General features: G+C 47.1%; 6 protein-coding genes across 6 annotated transcripts; 4 read left to right on the top strand and 2 right to left on the bottom strand.

The window, feature by feature from the left end:
• Window positions 1–298: 298 nt before the first annotated feature.
• On the bottom strand, window positions 299–3,620 carry N7469_010087 (transcription factor domain-containing protein; the record flags this gene model as incomplete). Its single annotated transcript, XM_056648992.1, has 9 exons — window positions 299–1,190; window positions 1,252–1,407; window positions 1,466–1,690; window positions 1,740–1,872; window positions 1,925–2,133; window positions 2,219–2,692; window positions 2,727–3,212; window positions 3,384–3,466; window positions 3,534–3,620. 9 exons carry the CDS (start codon window positions 3,618–3,620, stop codon window positions 299–301), a joined length of 2,745 nt encoding a protein of 914 aa, XP_056496123.1.
• A 478-nt stretch (window positions 3,621–4,098) lies between these two features.
• N7469_010086 (lactoylglutathione lyase GLO1) lies at window positions 4,099–5,056 on the bottom strand (the record flags this gene model as incomplete). Its single annotated transcript, XM_056648991.1, has 2 exons — window positions 4,099–4,274; window positions 4,333–5,056. The coding sequence occupies 2 exons, from the start codon at window positions 5,054–5,056 to the stop codon at window positions 4,099–4,101; spliced, it is 900 nt and encodes a 299-aa protein (XP_056496122.1).
• Window positions 5,057–6,628: 1,572 nt separating this feature from the next.
• Window positions 6,629–7,741, top strand: N7469_010085 (uncharacterized protein; the record flags this gene model as incomplete). Its single annotated transcript, XM_056648990.1, is given in 3 exon segments — window positions 6,629–7,059; window positions 7,122–7,422; window positions 7,442–7,741. The coding sequence occupies 3 exon segments, from the start codon at window positions 6,629–6,631 to the stop codon at window positions 7,739–7,741; spliced, it is 1,032 nt and encodes a 343-aa protein (XP_056496121.1).
• Window positions 7,742–8,285: 544 nt separating this feature from the next.
• N7469_010084 (uncharacterized protein) lies at window positions 8,286–9,939 on the top strand (the record flags this gene model as incomplete). The annotated part of the gene is made up of 5 exons (XM_056648989.1): window positions 8,286–8,683; window positions 8,740–8,850; window positions 8,926–9,202; window positions 9,273–9,350; window positions 9,427–9,939. Coding segments are annotated over 5 exons (1,377 nt in total), but the record flags the coding sequence as incomplete, so codon positions are not given.
• A 1,154-nt stretch (window positions 9,940–11,093) lies between these two features.
• N7469_010083 (SNARE domain- containing protein) lies at window positions 11,094–11,606 on the top strand (the record flags this gene model as incomplete). Its single annotated transcript, XM_056648988.1, has 3 exons — window positions 11,094–11,119; window positions 11,238–11,346; window positions 11,448–11,606. The coding sequence occupies 3 exons, from the start codon at window positions 11,094–11,096 to the stop codon at window positions 11,604–11,606; spliced, it is 294 nt and encodes a 97-aa protein (XP_056496119.1).
• Window positions 11,607–12,701: 1,095 nt separating this feature from the next.
• On the top strand, window positions 12,702–14,108 carry N7469_010082 (glycosyltransferase family 69 protein; the record flags this gene model as incomplete). Its single annotated transcript, XM_056648987.1, has 2 exons — window positions 12,702–12,831; window positions 12,892–14,108. The coding sequence occupies 2 exons, from the start codon at window positions 12,702–12,704 to the stop codon at window positions 14,106–14,108; spliced, it is 1,347 nt and encodes a 448-aa protein (XP_056496118.1).
• Window positions 14,109–15,689: the final 1,581 nt, after the last annotated feature.

The raw sequence follows: 15,689 nt of genomic DNA, 5'->3' as shown, positions 1-15,689 counted from the left end.
TTAATATTTTTGAAAGAGCTGCCGACTCATAATTAGCAACTCTTGATAGAATGATGTTCTTCGAGTGTGGAATCTGGACTGATAAATTGAGGGTAGGTGTTCAATAATAACAAGTGTTGGAACTTATCACAGCAACCTTGCTTTTATTTCACCACTAAGCCAGCTGGGTTTTTAAACATCGGAACATTCTTGGAAAATCTAAATTGAATTTGAATAACTCTGTTTCCCTCCTCGAGTAAAGTATGTCTATTTATCAAATCTATTTCTATTATGTACTAGTACACCAGAACTATCCATTCTATAAATTCGGTCCACCCAATCCAGAAGAATTACCGCCTGGTGACCACCACCCCTCAAGATCACCAAGGTCAGGAAGCATACCAGGATCATTAGTGAACTGCGGTGCAGTCATCGCGTTAATGGCATTAAGGCCGGGCTCATTCATCCAGTTGAGATTATCAGAAGAAGGCACGGGGAAAGATTGTTGTTGTAGATCATAGGAAGATTGCTGATTCTGTTGAGGGGGTGGTTGATGAGCAGTCTGGAAGGATTTCGATGGATTTGCGGTCGATGGGGCACTCATAGAACCTTGTCTCATTTGAGGCATATCAGCGTTGTTGGAAAGACGTGATTTCTTGTGGAGAGAATAAGATGGTTGGTCTTGGCGACCTGGATTATGGGACGAAATCGGCTGCTGTGAAGCAAGAGAAGGAAGATTCGCACTGCTCATCTGCCTCTTCGATGCTGGGCCCGAACGACGCATGTGCGCTTGCCAGCGCCGTTGAAGCGTGACCAAGAAGTCTCTGGTGCGCTTGGCATTTTCGAAGGACTGGCCTAGTTCGTCAAGTGCGCGGAAACAGAGGTTGAGGTATGCTACCATCTCCGCATTGCGAGGGTGTGGTTGACTGATTTCGCCGGGCTTACTGGGCATGAGTGGGGAGCTTGAGACCGTGACGAATAGTAGCATCAGTGCTGCACTGAAGATGATAGCCACGGCTTGATTGTTCATTCTGCGGAAGGAGTAGTGCTTTTCATAAATGTCGAGAAGTCGTGCGATTGCGGTGGCCGACTCAACGCACATGCGTCGTGCATGATGGTAACCGGGGCCTTGTCGTGGACTGCGTGGTTGGATGTAATTCTTGGATACCCATGGCCGGTGGAAAAATATGATAATCTGGTGATATTGCATACTGCAGAATTTTGTTTAACATTTTCGTACGGCTGCTTTATCCTGATAGGCAAAGTACTCACTGGAGGATCAAAAGATGTGGAAGCCGTGGCGTAGCCTCGTCGTCAAGGTCGATTTCGAGAATTGATGGTAGATTTCTTTTCCAGGCAAATAGATCTTCTGTCACTTGAAAGGTGATTCTTTGCAAGTCGTGGCGAGATATGTCGGAGCAACCATACCTGATGATACGTGAGCACATTTGAGAATATTGGGCTCCTTAGAATAAAATTGACTTACAAAATATGACCCACGGGAGATATCATCTCCCATAGTACAACAAACTGTCGACAAATCAATTCAGTCGAGTCCTTCAAGCCTTCTCCAAGGGGAGCTGGTGTTTTTTGCAATCCATATGGGTGCCAATATGCATCTTTGTCCGCACCAATCGTAGAAGCAGGTTTCGGAACGGTGATGTCTCCTGCAGCCATGCGAAACGGTCGACCCAGATAGAAGCCCCAGAAACTAAATTGATTAGTATAATACGTCGGCGTACTTTTATTTGGATACTCACTGGTCAGCAACATAGCTTCCCCAAAAGGCCGTTCGTCGGACGTCCGCCTCGTGAGCGCTCATATCCCCATTAGTCACATAAGTGGACATATCTAGATGCAGTCCGAGATCAAATGCAAGTCGCATAGACATTCCTTTCAAAGAGTCAGTTTTAGGTCAATAGTCCAGCAAACGACAACAACTTACCGCTATACAGCCAGCCGCGAGCATCACGGTTGGATGCACCCTCGTGACAGCTCAAGAGAACAAGTGCTTGGACTGTTGCAACGCACGGGGTATCTAATTCAATTTCGAGAAGGGCCTTGGCCCGGTCCGCGAAGAACTCAGCCAGCGATTTGGGAAATGTGATAAAGGTTGGATGGTATCGGGCCTCAAATGCACTTCCGATTGCACACCTATCACAAGGTTAATCACGGTATTTCCACAATATTTAAGGGAGATATGGGGTGTAATGGATATAGAGAAAGATTCAATACTCACATAGCATTGGTGAGAACTTCCGAGTAGAACGGAGTATCATCGTATTCATTCCGCCATTTCGTTCGTGCCGTCATGTACATTGCCTTGTCTACTACGTATATGCTGGGATTTTGCCATGTAAAAAAAAGTTCAACCAGGTGATCTTCCAAAGCCTGATCAACCGGCTGACCAACTCGGAGGTGATTCAGGATATCCTGGCCATCATGACGCACTGTCCGCGCATCGGGCCGTTGCCGCTGCTGCGTCGCAGAGACATCAACCAGGTTGAGATTGGAGGTAGCGCCATAAAATCGCAAATGGCCATCCCCAGCAATTTTCAAAGTTCCAATTCGATTGGACAATTGCTCAATAACATCACTCTCAGCCGGATTTTCCTCATCGCTGTCGGAGTCGTGGTCTTGCGGGTTCGGCACCTGACCAAGTAAAACCCCAGGTTGTTGAACCATGTCCATGCCTAGTTGAAAAGTGTCCGGACTGAGACCCGTGTTGGCCATCATTCCTGACCCACCATTGAGGTTGGCGTAAATCGTGTCCAAGCTTTCCGCGTTGGGCAGGGTGAACCCCCCAATGAACAAAGTTTTGATTGTCAGGCGCACCCCGCACCATCCCATAGGGATTCCAAGGTTCCACAGAGGGCGACACTCCAATTTGCTGGTTCGTAACGATGCTGTTAGAAGGCGATATGCTGGAGCTTTCCTTTTCAATCCCGGGTTGGGGCTGGATGGGAGGGACTGTATGTGTTGGGCTGTTGTGCGTGGGTGATGGCCCCGAGTAAAGTGGTGGAGTGATCTCGTCAGACGATTTCTGCTCTCCGGCTGAATGCTCTTTGCTTTTGGTGATTCCACGAGGAATCTGTAAAGTATCCAATACCCTATTCATGCCAGCTTCATCATCAGGATCCATTGGAGGCGGGATCAAGCCTTGGTCCTGGATGAATTGACATAACTGATCAATTCTTGCAGAGAAGAGCTCAGTAGCGGCTCTAAGAGATACCCTGCACAACATGTTAGTTTAAATTAACCTTAATGCAAGTGTATCATTGTTCTCTTGATGGTTCAAGGATCCCAAATGGCGACATGGCCTATATCAATCTTCTCCGTCGCTTCTTTCGTTTGAACAAAGCAGAAGTAATGTGACAAAGCAAGGATATCCAGTAACAACTCACTTCCGTTTGTCATCACCATGTTGATATTTGCAATCCTTTCCTTTACGCTCACAATTTTGGCAATGTGGCGTGGAGCCGTCACACTGCACAACTCAACCGATTAGATTTCGCCGATCTTTCTAGCTGGCTGGGAAGAATACGGCGACATACCCTAATTTTGCTCTCCCGACACGGTACACAAGCTGTTGTGACGTGCTTTCGAGGTGCCTTTTTAGGCCTGTCAGGGTCTGGAGACATGGTTGACACGATGTTCTCGCGTTCTCACTATCCTCTTTTTTTGATGCGGAGATTCCCCGTGATGACAAGAATAGAGCGTGGGGGTGGCGGTTCTTTCGCTGGAGTTTGCGCGCTGGGAAATGCGATGGCCGCTAGAACGGAAGAATGTAGCTTCTCATTGCGAGTTTGCTGATTTTAACCACTTCGTGAAGATGCCTTTGACAAGCGATTTGGAAATTGCTCGAAACAAAAATGTGAATTCGAGGAAATGTTCGTCTGGGGGGGCGGGGGAAACTTTACTCCACCGCGGCCTATGAGAAGCGCGGGGATAAGCCGAGCCCCATTCGGTCGATCTTGAAGTCCCCCGAGAATTAAGTAAATGAATGACCAAGCACAGATTTATAATGGGAGTTTTGTATGGTCTTATGGGAAAAGTTCATGATCTTATGTTTGTTGCATTCTTACTTATATTTGTTAATGGATGTATTTCCTATTCGCTTTACCAGTTAGAGGTACGCTTGATACGCTCATTCTGGATAACCTCAATCCAGTATCCATCGGGATCCAGCACGAACGCGATGTTCTTCATCATGCCATCAGTGAGACGCTTTTTGAAGTTCACATTGAGGGACTCAAAGCGGTCGCATGCAGCCTGAAGATCATCGGTCGAGATACCTGAACAAAGAGAGTTAGCTCTAGATATCTAACGTAAGAGTAGGAACGTAGAACTTACAGATATGGCCAAAGCCTTGAGGCGCAGTGTTACCGTTGTGATAGACGGGTCCCTCCTCCTTCTCTGTGCCATAGTTCCAAGTCAATTCCAACAGGCCCTCCATGTCCGAGGTCTTGCCATCCTCAGGAACCTTGGCGTAAGCCAGGAAGTAGAGGTTGAATTTGTTATCCGGGTTCTCAACAGTGCGCACAAGAGTCATACCCATGGACTCCTGGTAGAACTTCAGACTAGCCTCAGCATCCTTGACACGCAGCATGGAGTGATTCAGGCGATAAGATCCTGGGTCAGTGGTGGTGGACAGGTTCTCATCGGCACGCTTGATGATCTCGACCCAGTATCCATCGGGATCCTTTGCGAAGGCAATGTGGCGCATACGGCCCTCCGTCAACTTCTTCTGGAAGGTATATCCAGCATCTTCAATTCGCTTGCAGGCGGCTTCAATATTGTCGACAGAGATAGCCAGGTGACCAAAGCCGCGGTAGGGCTCGGTGTTGCCGTTGACGACGCTATATTCCGGATCGTTCTCGGTGCCCCAGTTATGGCAGAGCTCGACAATACCCTGTAGGTCTGTGAAATGACGATCTCCATTCAGAGAGTTAGGACCAGTGTAGGCCATAAAGTAGTTGGTGAATTTGCCCTCGGGAACGTCCATCTTAATGACTTGGCTCATGCCGAGGAACTTGTAGAACTCCACAGATCGCTGGGGGTCTTTGACCCGAAGCATTGTGTCTATACGTGTAGTGGCATTTTAGTCAGTCTCAGTCTCCCGTATGTTCATGATACTTCAGTGTCTGGTGCGACTAGGATGGAGGGACAAACGGTTCAGCTTGTAGGTGGAAGGATCGGAAGCCATAGTGAAGGATCGCGCTACATTCTGATTAGTGATTGGAAGAAAAAAGAAATCTGGGGTAGATTTAAAGTATAAGTGCATACCTGATTTAGGGACAATAGGAAGACTGAAGCGGAAAGGATTGAGGACCCTCTGAGAGCAACGAGCAAACATGATGGAGTTTCGAGTTTGCGTGAGGGGCAGCTCCGACTCGGAGTTGAGTGGGGCGTGACGTCGACTTAGTAATGGGCTGATATTTACCGATATTTACTGAGATTTATGGTATACACTGTATTATGTAGTAGGAATAACATAGTTAATTTACTAGAGCCATACCTGAGTCTACAGTATTTGATATCTTGATTGTCTATTGACAAGACTAGTTACAATGCTTGGCTGTATAGTTTATCTGCTGCACAGTCAATGCATCTCTGCCTGAGAATTCGGGCCTTTGATAGATAAGTTAGTTAGTTATAGCTCGGTATTCACCATTTTGTCTATAGAACAGTACTATTTTCGCATACTAAAGAGAATGGCATTTTATTATTACATTGCGAGCTCATAGATGAAACACTGATCACCAACTGTACATATCTTAATACCCAATGACTTAGAATGTATCAATTTGTTAACTTCTCAGGTAGCTTTGCAGCTCCGCCGCCCCTCTTCACTTTCTTCTCCGCTCGCAACTCACTTCTTCCTTTCTCCAACTTCCCTCCATTCGCTCCCCCTCTTCACTGCCCTCCGCACAAGGTACGTCCCTGTTTGCTATTTTTTTTTCTCGATTGAGCCTTGTTTTTGTTTTTCCATTCGATGCCCTTTAAACTTCCCATTCTTCCTTCAAGACCTTCTGTTTGCCTTCCCTGCACTCCACAACCTGTGCGCCCCGCATCCACCGTTGATCGCCGCGTCTCTGTCATTGGCCTCCAACCATTCCCCAGCTTCGTGTTGAATGCTCTCTGGGACGCTCTTCAATGCTCCTGGGCCCCTTTACTGGAATTTTCTCATTTGAATACTTTTATTATCCGCGCTTAGCTGTCAGATTATGCGTCCAGTCTGTGGCCTGATTGAACCCTTCCCCCAATCATCATGCCCCTCGTCTTCACGTTGCCCTCCACCCTCCGAGAAATATGCACGATGGTCGTGGCGCTTCAACCGCGGAGCCTCGCAGCACATCTCATGACTGCAGTCCTACCCTGACATCTGCTATAAAATGCTCTTCCTTCCTCCGAGTTTTGCCCTGTGCCACCCGGACACGGTGGGAATCATCACGGACTTGTCATCTGGACCGGCCCGTCCTGTATCATTTCTGTTGATGCGATTCCCAAGCCTGTCATTTCCTGTATTTTCTGGTCTTCAAATTTAACGAGCTTACGACTATCACATTCCCCCCTCGTGCCCTCTTTCTTTTTCGGGTTTCTGTTCCCAAAAAGGATATAGTTGGCTCTCTCGCGTCCTGCTCTCCTCATGGGTCTCAAAATGGCTGAGTTCGAATCCTTTCCAGTCTCCAATCTCTTTCACAGCCCCGATCGATCTTCCCGTACCGATCCTCCATTCTTACCTTACTGGGCTCGCTGTCGAACCCAGTACGCTCAGAACCTACTTGATTCCTCCAACGAACCGATCGAGTACGACCATAACGACGAAGATTACAGCGATAATTGTTTCTTCTTCCCTGAAGACTGTTCGTGGACGCCGCCAAAGGATTGGACCGTGGAGGCCCATTTCCAGCATCGCAAGGATTTACCAGATACCTCAGTTGGACCACATCCGCGAACTATCGCGGACGCTACCGGCAGCATGATTCCCGGCCTTCCTGATATCAAGATGCTCGACTCAGAAGCTCTGGGTGACTTATTGGAGGATAATCTCTCCCCTCCAGAGATTACCACAATTCTGTATGTGCTAGGGTCTGCCTTCCTTTTCAAATGAGATACTGACCTAGGGTTTCCCGGTTAAGTGTATTCGCAACAAATGGTGCCGTCTTCGCTTATGGCTCTACCCTCTCATCTCGTCAGCTACGAAATCTGAGCGCAACATATGGCGCTGCATACACCTGCTATGCGAAGAATGCATCCAGTGGTAATTTGACCGGCGTTAACCCCGCCAGCCATCCATCATCGTATGTGACGGCCCAGTCCATGTCCCTCGGCGACGTGGGCTCGATTGTCTTTGAGCTCGATGATTCAGTAGCAGTCGTGACGCGTATCGCCGATAAGGTTCTGCTGGCTGCGGTTGGCCCCTCTAAACCAGATGCAGACGTGGCAAATGGGAATAGAGTTGGCCATGCTGGGGGAGATGGGTCTGCACCGGGTGATGGAAGCAATGGCAATGCTTCGGATGGGTCAGGAGACGGCCATCGCACTCCTACGGCACCACCCTCACCTAACCCCCCCTGCTCGCGACGGAAAGCATGATGCGCAACATGAGATCGACCGAAGTGTAGAACTTGCTCGACTTGCAAGCTTAAATCTCTCAGCATCGCCTTCCGTTCTGCTTGCATTGGAGTCGAAATGTGCAGCATTGGGGAGATTTCTTGGGCAAAAATTGGATGACTTGGATAGTCCAGAAGACTTTTAACAGAGACCATAGGGCGGCATTACTGAACAAGGGTGCCAGGTCTAATATCTAAAGGGTGTAATGTTTCAGCGAGGCACATTTTACGAACCTGAGCGAATATTTTCCTTATGAATTGATGACACCTTGAAATTGGAATATTTATTTCATACTAGTAGTGACTTCGCCTACTAGCCTGGCAAACATCAGAATCTTCTTTGACTACCTAAACATCGAGAACCTGAATTATTCGAGAACCTCGAGTCGAAGGAACCGAACTGGATTCATGCCGAGACAACACTAATGTACCTCAAAGCCAGAGACAAACTTCCATCCGTCCTTTTTTCTTTCAACTTTGGAAATTTGGCTTGGACTCCCATGACACGATCAGCATAAAGAACTAGTAAAGTCGAAGTAGGAATAAGCCAGTCAGGGGATTTAAAGTCAAAGAAATGTCTTCTTTGTCCTCGATCAGTCAGTTATAAAACACCATCCCTTTAGCCAAAAGATCCATTCATCCATTCAGTTTCTTAATCACCCCGTTTCAACTACAATTATTTTCTATCAAATGCCACCCAAGAAGACCTCGTCCAATACGCGCAAGCGGAAGGCAGTATCTCCTCACCGGCAAAGAAACGCAACTGCATCTCGCTTGTCTGATTCATCCGAAGCAGAGGAGCGTTCGCAGGCAGCAGAGCAAACCGATGTCGAGGAGCGGCCAGAGCCTACATGGTCCCCTTGGGATCCACTAGTACGGGAGAAAGTTGATATAAAGGAGTTGGACCTTGACGTTTCGTACGTTGATAGTATCCCTCGTCCGAGCCTGAATGAGACAAGGGTGGATTTCGACCCTGAGGAGCCGCAACCAAAGCGTAAGCGATGGCAGCGTAAGGGTAAGAAAGTGATCAACAATATCAAAGACTTGCCTAAGGGTTGGGATGCCACCGAACCAGATCTTGATCCGAAGTAAGCCACTACAGTATACTGTTTACGTTCTTTATATACTCACAGTTTGGTCTCAGAGATATTGATGCTCAAATTGTGAGATGTCACGAAAGAATCGAGGAGAATATCTTCCCGCAGGTATTCAAAGAAAAGCTCCGGAGATATGAAATTTCCAAGGCGTATTATGAGTAAGGCATATCTTTTTATATTAGTCGACGTATGCCTAGACACTAATTTACTTTGATCTCAGGCGAATGTCTAAGGACGAGCCCCCCTGGTCTAAGCGAAGAAGTTTACCACCGGATCAAGACCCTTCGAACGATTCGGAGACAAATCCAGAATGCGGACAAGTCTGAGCAGCTTCCGAATGTGAAGGCCATTCTTCAAGCCTATCTTGACGAGAAATTGCAATGGAATCCTGGTCTGGTCACTTACTGGTCAAGAGGCGTCAAGTTGTGTGAACCAAGACCGTTTCGATGGGACGAATTCGAGGTCATCAATGCTGCACATGGTGGTCATAAATCATTCTGGACTGAAGGTGTAAGTCATAAAATATGCCTCTAGGAATCCGTTGACGGTAAGATATGATGCTGATGATGATGCTGTTTAGATTTCTGGGCCAGGACCTCAACTTCAAGCCGCATCGTTCATAGTGCCAGGCTCCACTAGTTATATTGGGATCAATTTTGTATGGAACAGATATTTTGACATACCATCGCACTTCAAGCATCCCCTCCGCTAACTCAATCTCCCTTACAATCTAGTACCGTCTCGCCCTTCGAATTCCAGGACATAGCTGGTGGGACGAATTGGAGTTCGTCTATGACACAGGTGCCACAATCATGCAGATCTGTCGAAGTGATCTGAGAACACTCATGGGACCCAGAATTACCCAGGTGGACTCTTTCGTCCCTGTTCTCGGAATCTTCAACATCGTGACTGGAGCCGGAAACGTGAGCAGAGACGTCGTCCAGCTCGAGTGTACAATTCTGAACAGCAGACGTGAACGAATTACTCCATGGAGAGCAGTTCAATGTGCTGTTGACCCCGGCGTCTATGTCGAAGGGGTATCACGCAGACTTGATGGTCCATTCTTGCGCTCCATGATGTACACATCGGGTGTTCCGGATGGAAATTTCGATTTGCACGTCTCCAGTATCAACAAAAAGGTCAGCTTGAAAAAGACCATCAAGATCAAAGATCGAAATGTGCCATTCGGGACCCTCGAACGTCTTCCGGATGGCACGCAAAAAGTAATTTTTGCGACAGAAGGAAAGGGGTTGGTAGGGGCGCTCCCGAGGGAAAAGGAATTTCCTCCCCTACATTATAGCCATTATATAGGGGACTATAATGCTACCAGTTAGATTTGAAGATTGGTGTCCGTTGTCATTTACGTATGGCGAGCTCTGCACGCTGCTGTCGAAGCTGTACACTGGTGTACATTGATGTTGGTAGAAACTGTTTACCTTTGAGTTGGAGCTTAAGAGGGAGATGCATGGCTGGATGTGGCTTCAAGATAGGTTTTTGTTTGAATATACTCAAGTGGATTAATGTATGCAAAGGATTTTGGTATTGCTCGATTTCTGTCTTCCAGTAATCTATTCCGGAGCTTGCCTAACCTCCGGAATAAATTTATAGGTGATCATGCCATCAGGAACGTGTTATCCATAACACGTTCCTATGTATTGAAACGCTATAGTTATATGCGGGTACTCAGCGATTTGACATCCCGGATGCCAGCCCAGTGATAGCTTTTGCTAGCACTATTTAAAGGGTTTGATTCCGGGAAGTGGCTTTTGAGATTACATTGAGTAATTCCATTTTTCGCTGGCGTGCTTTTAAAGGAACCTTCTTTTAAAATATTTCGAATTGGAATTCGAAATAACTTGGGATATCAACTACCATAGAGTCCTCTCTAGCTATGGGTAGCTAGAGAAAACACAAATCAGGACGACGGATCTTGTCCAAGCGTGAGGTCATTAATAATGTAGGAATAGAAAATGATCTAGAATGGTATAATCTAGAATGTAAGTGTATAGGTCTACAAAATACTTGTCTTCTAATCGGATTTCGCTTGGAAACGAAATTCAACGTATTTTTCTACAGAAGATGGGGTCTCTGGATTTTCATAGCGCACCTATGCACTATGATATATAATGGTAATTATGCCACCATTAATGGTTAGAATCCATTTTCACTGGTAGCGTCAGATATGTTTTCCAAAGGAATGAAGGTTCATTGCTCAATTTCTCCATACTCAACCGGAATACATCCATCCCATCCCATCGCATTTCTGTCCCTGTATAATATTATAGATGTTCATCACGTGAGCTGTCACGGGTCCGCCCCAACCAGCCCTTGTTCTCGCCCCGTAGCCACGCAAGCTTCCAGAATCGCAGAAGAGGCCTTTTGCAAACAACTTACAGGCAAGATGAGTGACGCATATGAACGTGAGCAGTATGCCATCTCTTGATTAATCGCAGCTCTGGAGGTCCATCTCCTTAGCTCCAAATCATCACAGCCCTCCAGTGGCGTCACCATCTACAAGACAAATATCGCTAACTAGCACGTCTAGGCAGAACAATGCGCTCCTCAACTCCCTATCTTCGAAGGTCTCAGCCCTGCGCTCGGTGACGATTGATATCCATGATCATGCGCGGGATCAGGATACCCTCGACAACTCGGTAAGCCTGGAACGAACAAATTTGCCAATATACAGCACTAGGGATAGTGCTATTTGGCCAAAGCGCTCGCAACAAAGCTAACGATTCGGTCTGTGTTTTAGAACGAAGTCTTCTCCTCATTCTCGACGAACCTGAAAGGTAGCGCATCTCGGCTGACACGGATGGCGAGACAAGGCGACACCGTCGCTGTACTCAAAGTTGCTGGCATCGTTATTGCAGCTGGTATCGCCATCTACATTGTTCTGGGCTGGATTTTTTGAAGAGAAAGATGTGTCCTAGAGAATCTCTCACTCGTTCCCTATACCTTCCGATCCTCCCATATATCTTGGACGCCATCGATAATGCGCACTCTTGCTGGCTCAAGGTGTGCCCGGATCCTTCGCTGCACCACTTTTTCGCATTTTACAAGATTGGCTTGCATTAAATCCGATTACAATGACGTTGTCGCTATCCTAGCCTCTCTTCTGTGTTTCTGCAAGCTCTTTCGGCAGCGTGGAGCTCTGTCTTTCTCTCCCTTCACTTTACGCTTTATGACCTTGACTTGTCATTCTTGGCGATATTTTCATCACGCAAAACCGAGCAAAGATCCTTTCTGCACCTGCATTTCCCTGGTGGAGTCTGTTTTGTCGACTATGTGCTGTTACCTTTGTCGCAATTACTTTATCTTTAGAATGAACATAATCTCGCCACCTCTAGGGGCTTTTTCTACCATTCTCTAATTGTGGTTCTGTGCTGTCGTTATCTACCTTATCTCATTGTCATTTGTTTGTGACACGATGTTGATGCTCTATATGCTCCCTGATGGTACTAACGGTAACGACGAGCTAGGGATACTAAAGGATACTCGGATATAAACTTCCATCTTTGAATAGCCGGGAGTTACAGAGACATAGACTCCAAGACCGAGAACGGGGCGATTCTCGAATGTCACAAGAGCTTCCAGAAAACTTATTTATTTGATTCCACCCAATGTTGGGGTTTTGCAACTGGAAGTCCACTCAACTCCCCGCAACCCCAGGAATGCCGTTTTCGGCAAACGCTCCACTGGAATGTTGATCATTGCAAGCTTCGGATCATCACTCGATGTTGTTCATTTTACCTAATGCGGTCACATTCGATTGGAAAATATTCATTGCCGGTGAAATCCGATGAAATTTCATGATGGATGCGGCATTAAGCTTACTTCTCCATTCGTATGTTGTTTTCTACCTCCAGACTTGCGAAGTTGGACCACCTCGCTTTACCACATACTCTCCTTTAGACTGTGACTATCACGAATCTCTTGAAAATTACACTCCCTACGGGGCTGAACGCTCGACTTATCCATATTGTTGACTCGAAGCAGAACGGCCAATATGAGGTCGAGACAATACCAGATCTTGGTTGCCGCGGCCACCATCGCCTTGGGGCTTTGGTTCTTGACTTTGCGACTTCATGATATGAAGCCACATTTCAATCAAGGGTTAGGGATTGATATTCATGACAGCAAGTTCATCTAAGATCTCCGTTCGCCTTCGACCTACCAAACTAACTGAACTACTTTAGATGAGGCAGATCCAGAAAAGCCGCAGCCTCCGCAAGAGTCGGCGTTGCCCGGTGACATATCAGCTGGGATGTCACAAGAGGAATCGAAACCAACAAACAGCTATTTGTCGCCAGAGAACGTCGAGAAATACTTGGATGCCATCATGGACTTTGAAGACGAAACAGCATTCGATCGAGTCTTTTGCCCTGCGGTAATCCCTCATCGGTATAGCCAGCTCAGTTCCGGAAGCAAAGATAAAATCAAGTATTTCTTTGCACTGGATCTCTATCAATCTGTTGAGATAATTCCGAGACTCATGAGCAGTATTGTGTACGCAATGCGATTCTTGGGACCTGAGCGCTGTGCCATTTCTGTTACCGAGGGTCGATCTGAGGACGGTACATACGAAATCCTGGCTGCACTACAGAAGCGCGTTCAGGGGATGGGTGGTCATTTTTTTCTTTCCACCAGCGATATCAACCCTATGGATGATTATGGTAGAAATCGCATCGCCGCCTTGGCTGAGCTGCGCAATATAGCGCTGGAACCACTGAAGAGCGTTGGTGCGTCCGGACTAGACGATAGCCTGGCGGATATCTACTCGTCCGAGGCAGTCGTCATTTTCGTCAATGATATCGCGCTGTGCCCGGAGGATATTCTGGAATTGGTGTTTCAACATGTTAACCAGGGCGCGCATATGACCTGCAGTTTTGATTGGATTTTCAACGGCACTCTCTTTTATGATGTCTGGGTCTCGCGCTCGTTGGTTGGAGATACGTTTTTTGAGATCCCGCATGACGCCTCGTGGGCTTACAGCAAAGATCTCTTTTGGAGTGATCCAGATGGTAAGCGGCGCTATGAGGCACACAAGCCGTTCCAGGTTTACTCCTGCTGGGGCGGGATGGTGACCTTGGACGCAGCGACATTTGCTGAAAATAAGGTCAAGTTCCGTGCCTCAGACCCAGGGGAGTGCTACATGGGCGAGCCGACGTTATTGGCGAAGGATTTGTATCGCCATGGCCATGGAAAGATACTCGCTGTTCCTTCGGTGAATGTCGCGTACTCCGATAAGGAGGCAGTTGGTACCAAGTTGATGCAAGGCTATGTGAGTGATCATGTCGACATCTCTAGACCGATCCTGGCTCAGGATGAGATCGTCCAGTGGCAGGCTGCTCCCCCAGGAATGGTCAAGTGTCTGCCAAACTTTGATCAGCCTAGCTGGGCTAAGCCAATGTAACGAAAAGCTTTGTTCTTCGACCTGATGTGAGCTCAGTGGCGTTGTGAAATGTCATGTATGTAAATATTATCTCAGGGAGGCCTTTTGATCCGGCGTTTAGTTACTCAGCATTGGATCATTGATATTTAAGCACAACATTCTTTACAGGGTAATTGGCATTTCTGAATTTGAAATCGTACAGGATCATCCCACGTTCAGCTGCGATGGCCGTATGGTATGATAGTAGTATCAGACAACAACAAACAAACGGCGCGAAAAATCTTATCCCGTGGTTTTGGCAGGGTCGTCGATCATTCCAATTTGAAGGGACTTGAGATCGTCTAGAAAACACCCGGTAGATCATCGGAAAACAGCAGAAACACCATTCTGCCGCCATCGGCATATAGGCAAAATGTACTAGAATTTTACCGAGCGTGCATGATACTGGTAGATTAGACTGGCAGGATGTAATCCCCGCTGCAGGGGTCCAAGCAATTAAAATGTATGTAGAATGTCGTGAACCTCGCAGTTAGTCCGATATCTAATTTCCTAAAGACGCCGATACTCGCTATTGCCATTGCCCTTGCCGTCTTTATCGGAGAAATCCTACGTCGCAAACCCGCTGTGGGTCAAGCAAGATCTTTGTTTTTCAAAGCGTGCCACAATTCTGAGCGGCAATTGGCAAGAAAAGCACCCTGGTGGTTCCACAGCATTTTGTCTTGGTTGCCGCATCAAAGCTATCTTTGACTCGGCAGCGTTCAACCGAGCTGATAAGGCTGGTTAGCTCCGGCCAAGCGCAAAATTCGTATTCCTTTCACCCTCAATAGTGCTTCTCCGCCATTGCTATTGACATTGCCGGTCGGGCTTTTTCAGGAATGGGAGATGGCGTGACACATGTGATCGGGCCGAGGGTATTGAAGAGCGACTTTGGCGTTCGCTTCGTTTGCTTACAGTAGAGCATGGGTGTATGATCTCTTGCAAGTCGATGTCTGCATCCAAGAATCTACAGCGAGATAAAAAGCTCGAATCGAGCCAATGAGGTCCACATTATTAGCTTTTCTCATGCCAGTGAAGTGCGTAAACCCGCTTTGAAGGAAACAGGATCTTGTTCTGGAACCTTGACACACCGGCTGCTGGATCCAGTTGTTCTAAGAATGGTCGAGACAGGAGTACAAGACTCCGGTGCCAAAGAGTCCCCGTCAATGATCTACTGGTTGGAGTGGGCCCGGGAAGAAAACCCTGGTGAGGACCTTGTATTGGAGCCACAGTAGTCTCGAGGCTCCCGAAGAGGTAGTGAAGCAGCTGCTTTTGATCTTTTCAAAATAAGATAATATCTTGATGATGATATCACAGTCATTTGCGGTGTGACCAATAAAAGCATCCCCGGGCTAAATACTCACTTCTTTGTACATTCAATTCAATGGAATTAAGTGTCGAGTACTTTTGAAAATGAACAAAATTGCGAAACCAACTAAAATGATTCGATCGTCAGGAGCAAGTCCGATGGCGATTGGACGCGCAATGGTATCGGGCAGTGAAATCGGGACGTGGTCGGGATTCCGGTGAAGCGGGAACGCCCGAACTCTCGTCAAGGCATCCCGA

This window comes from Penicillium citrinum (genome assembly GCF_028827155.1).
Source record: "Penicillium citrinum strain IBT 23319 chromosome Unknown utg000009l:1.0-4274883.0:1.0-4276374.0, whole genome shotgun sequence".
NCBI lineage: Eukaryota > Fungi > Ascomycota > Eurotiomycetes > Eurotiales > Aspergillaceae > Penicillium > Penicillium citrinum.
This window is presented reverse-complemented; position numbering and strand designations above follow the sequence as displayed.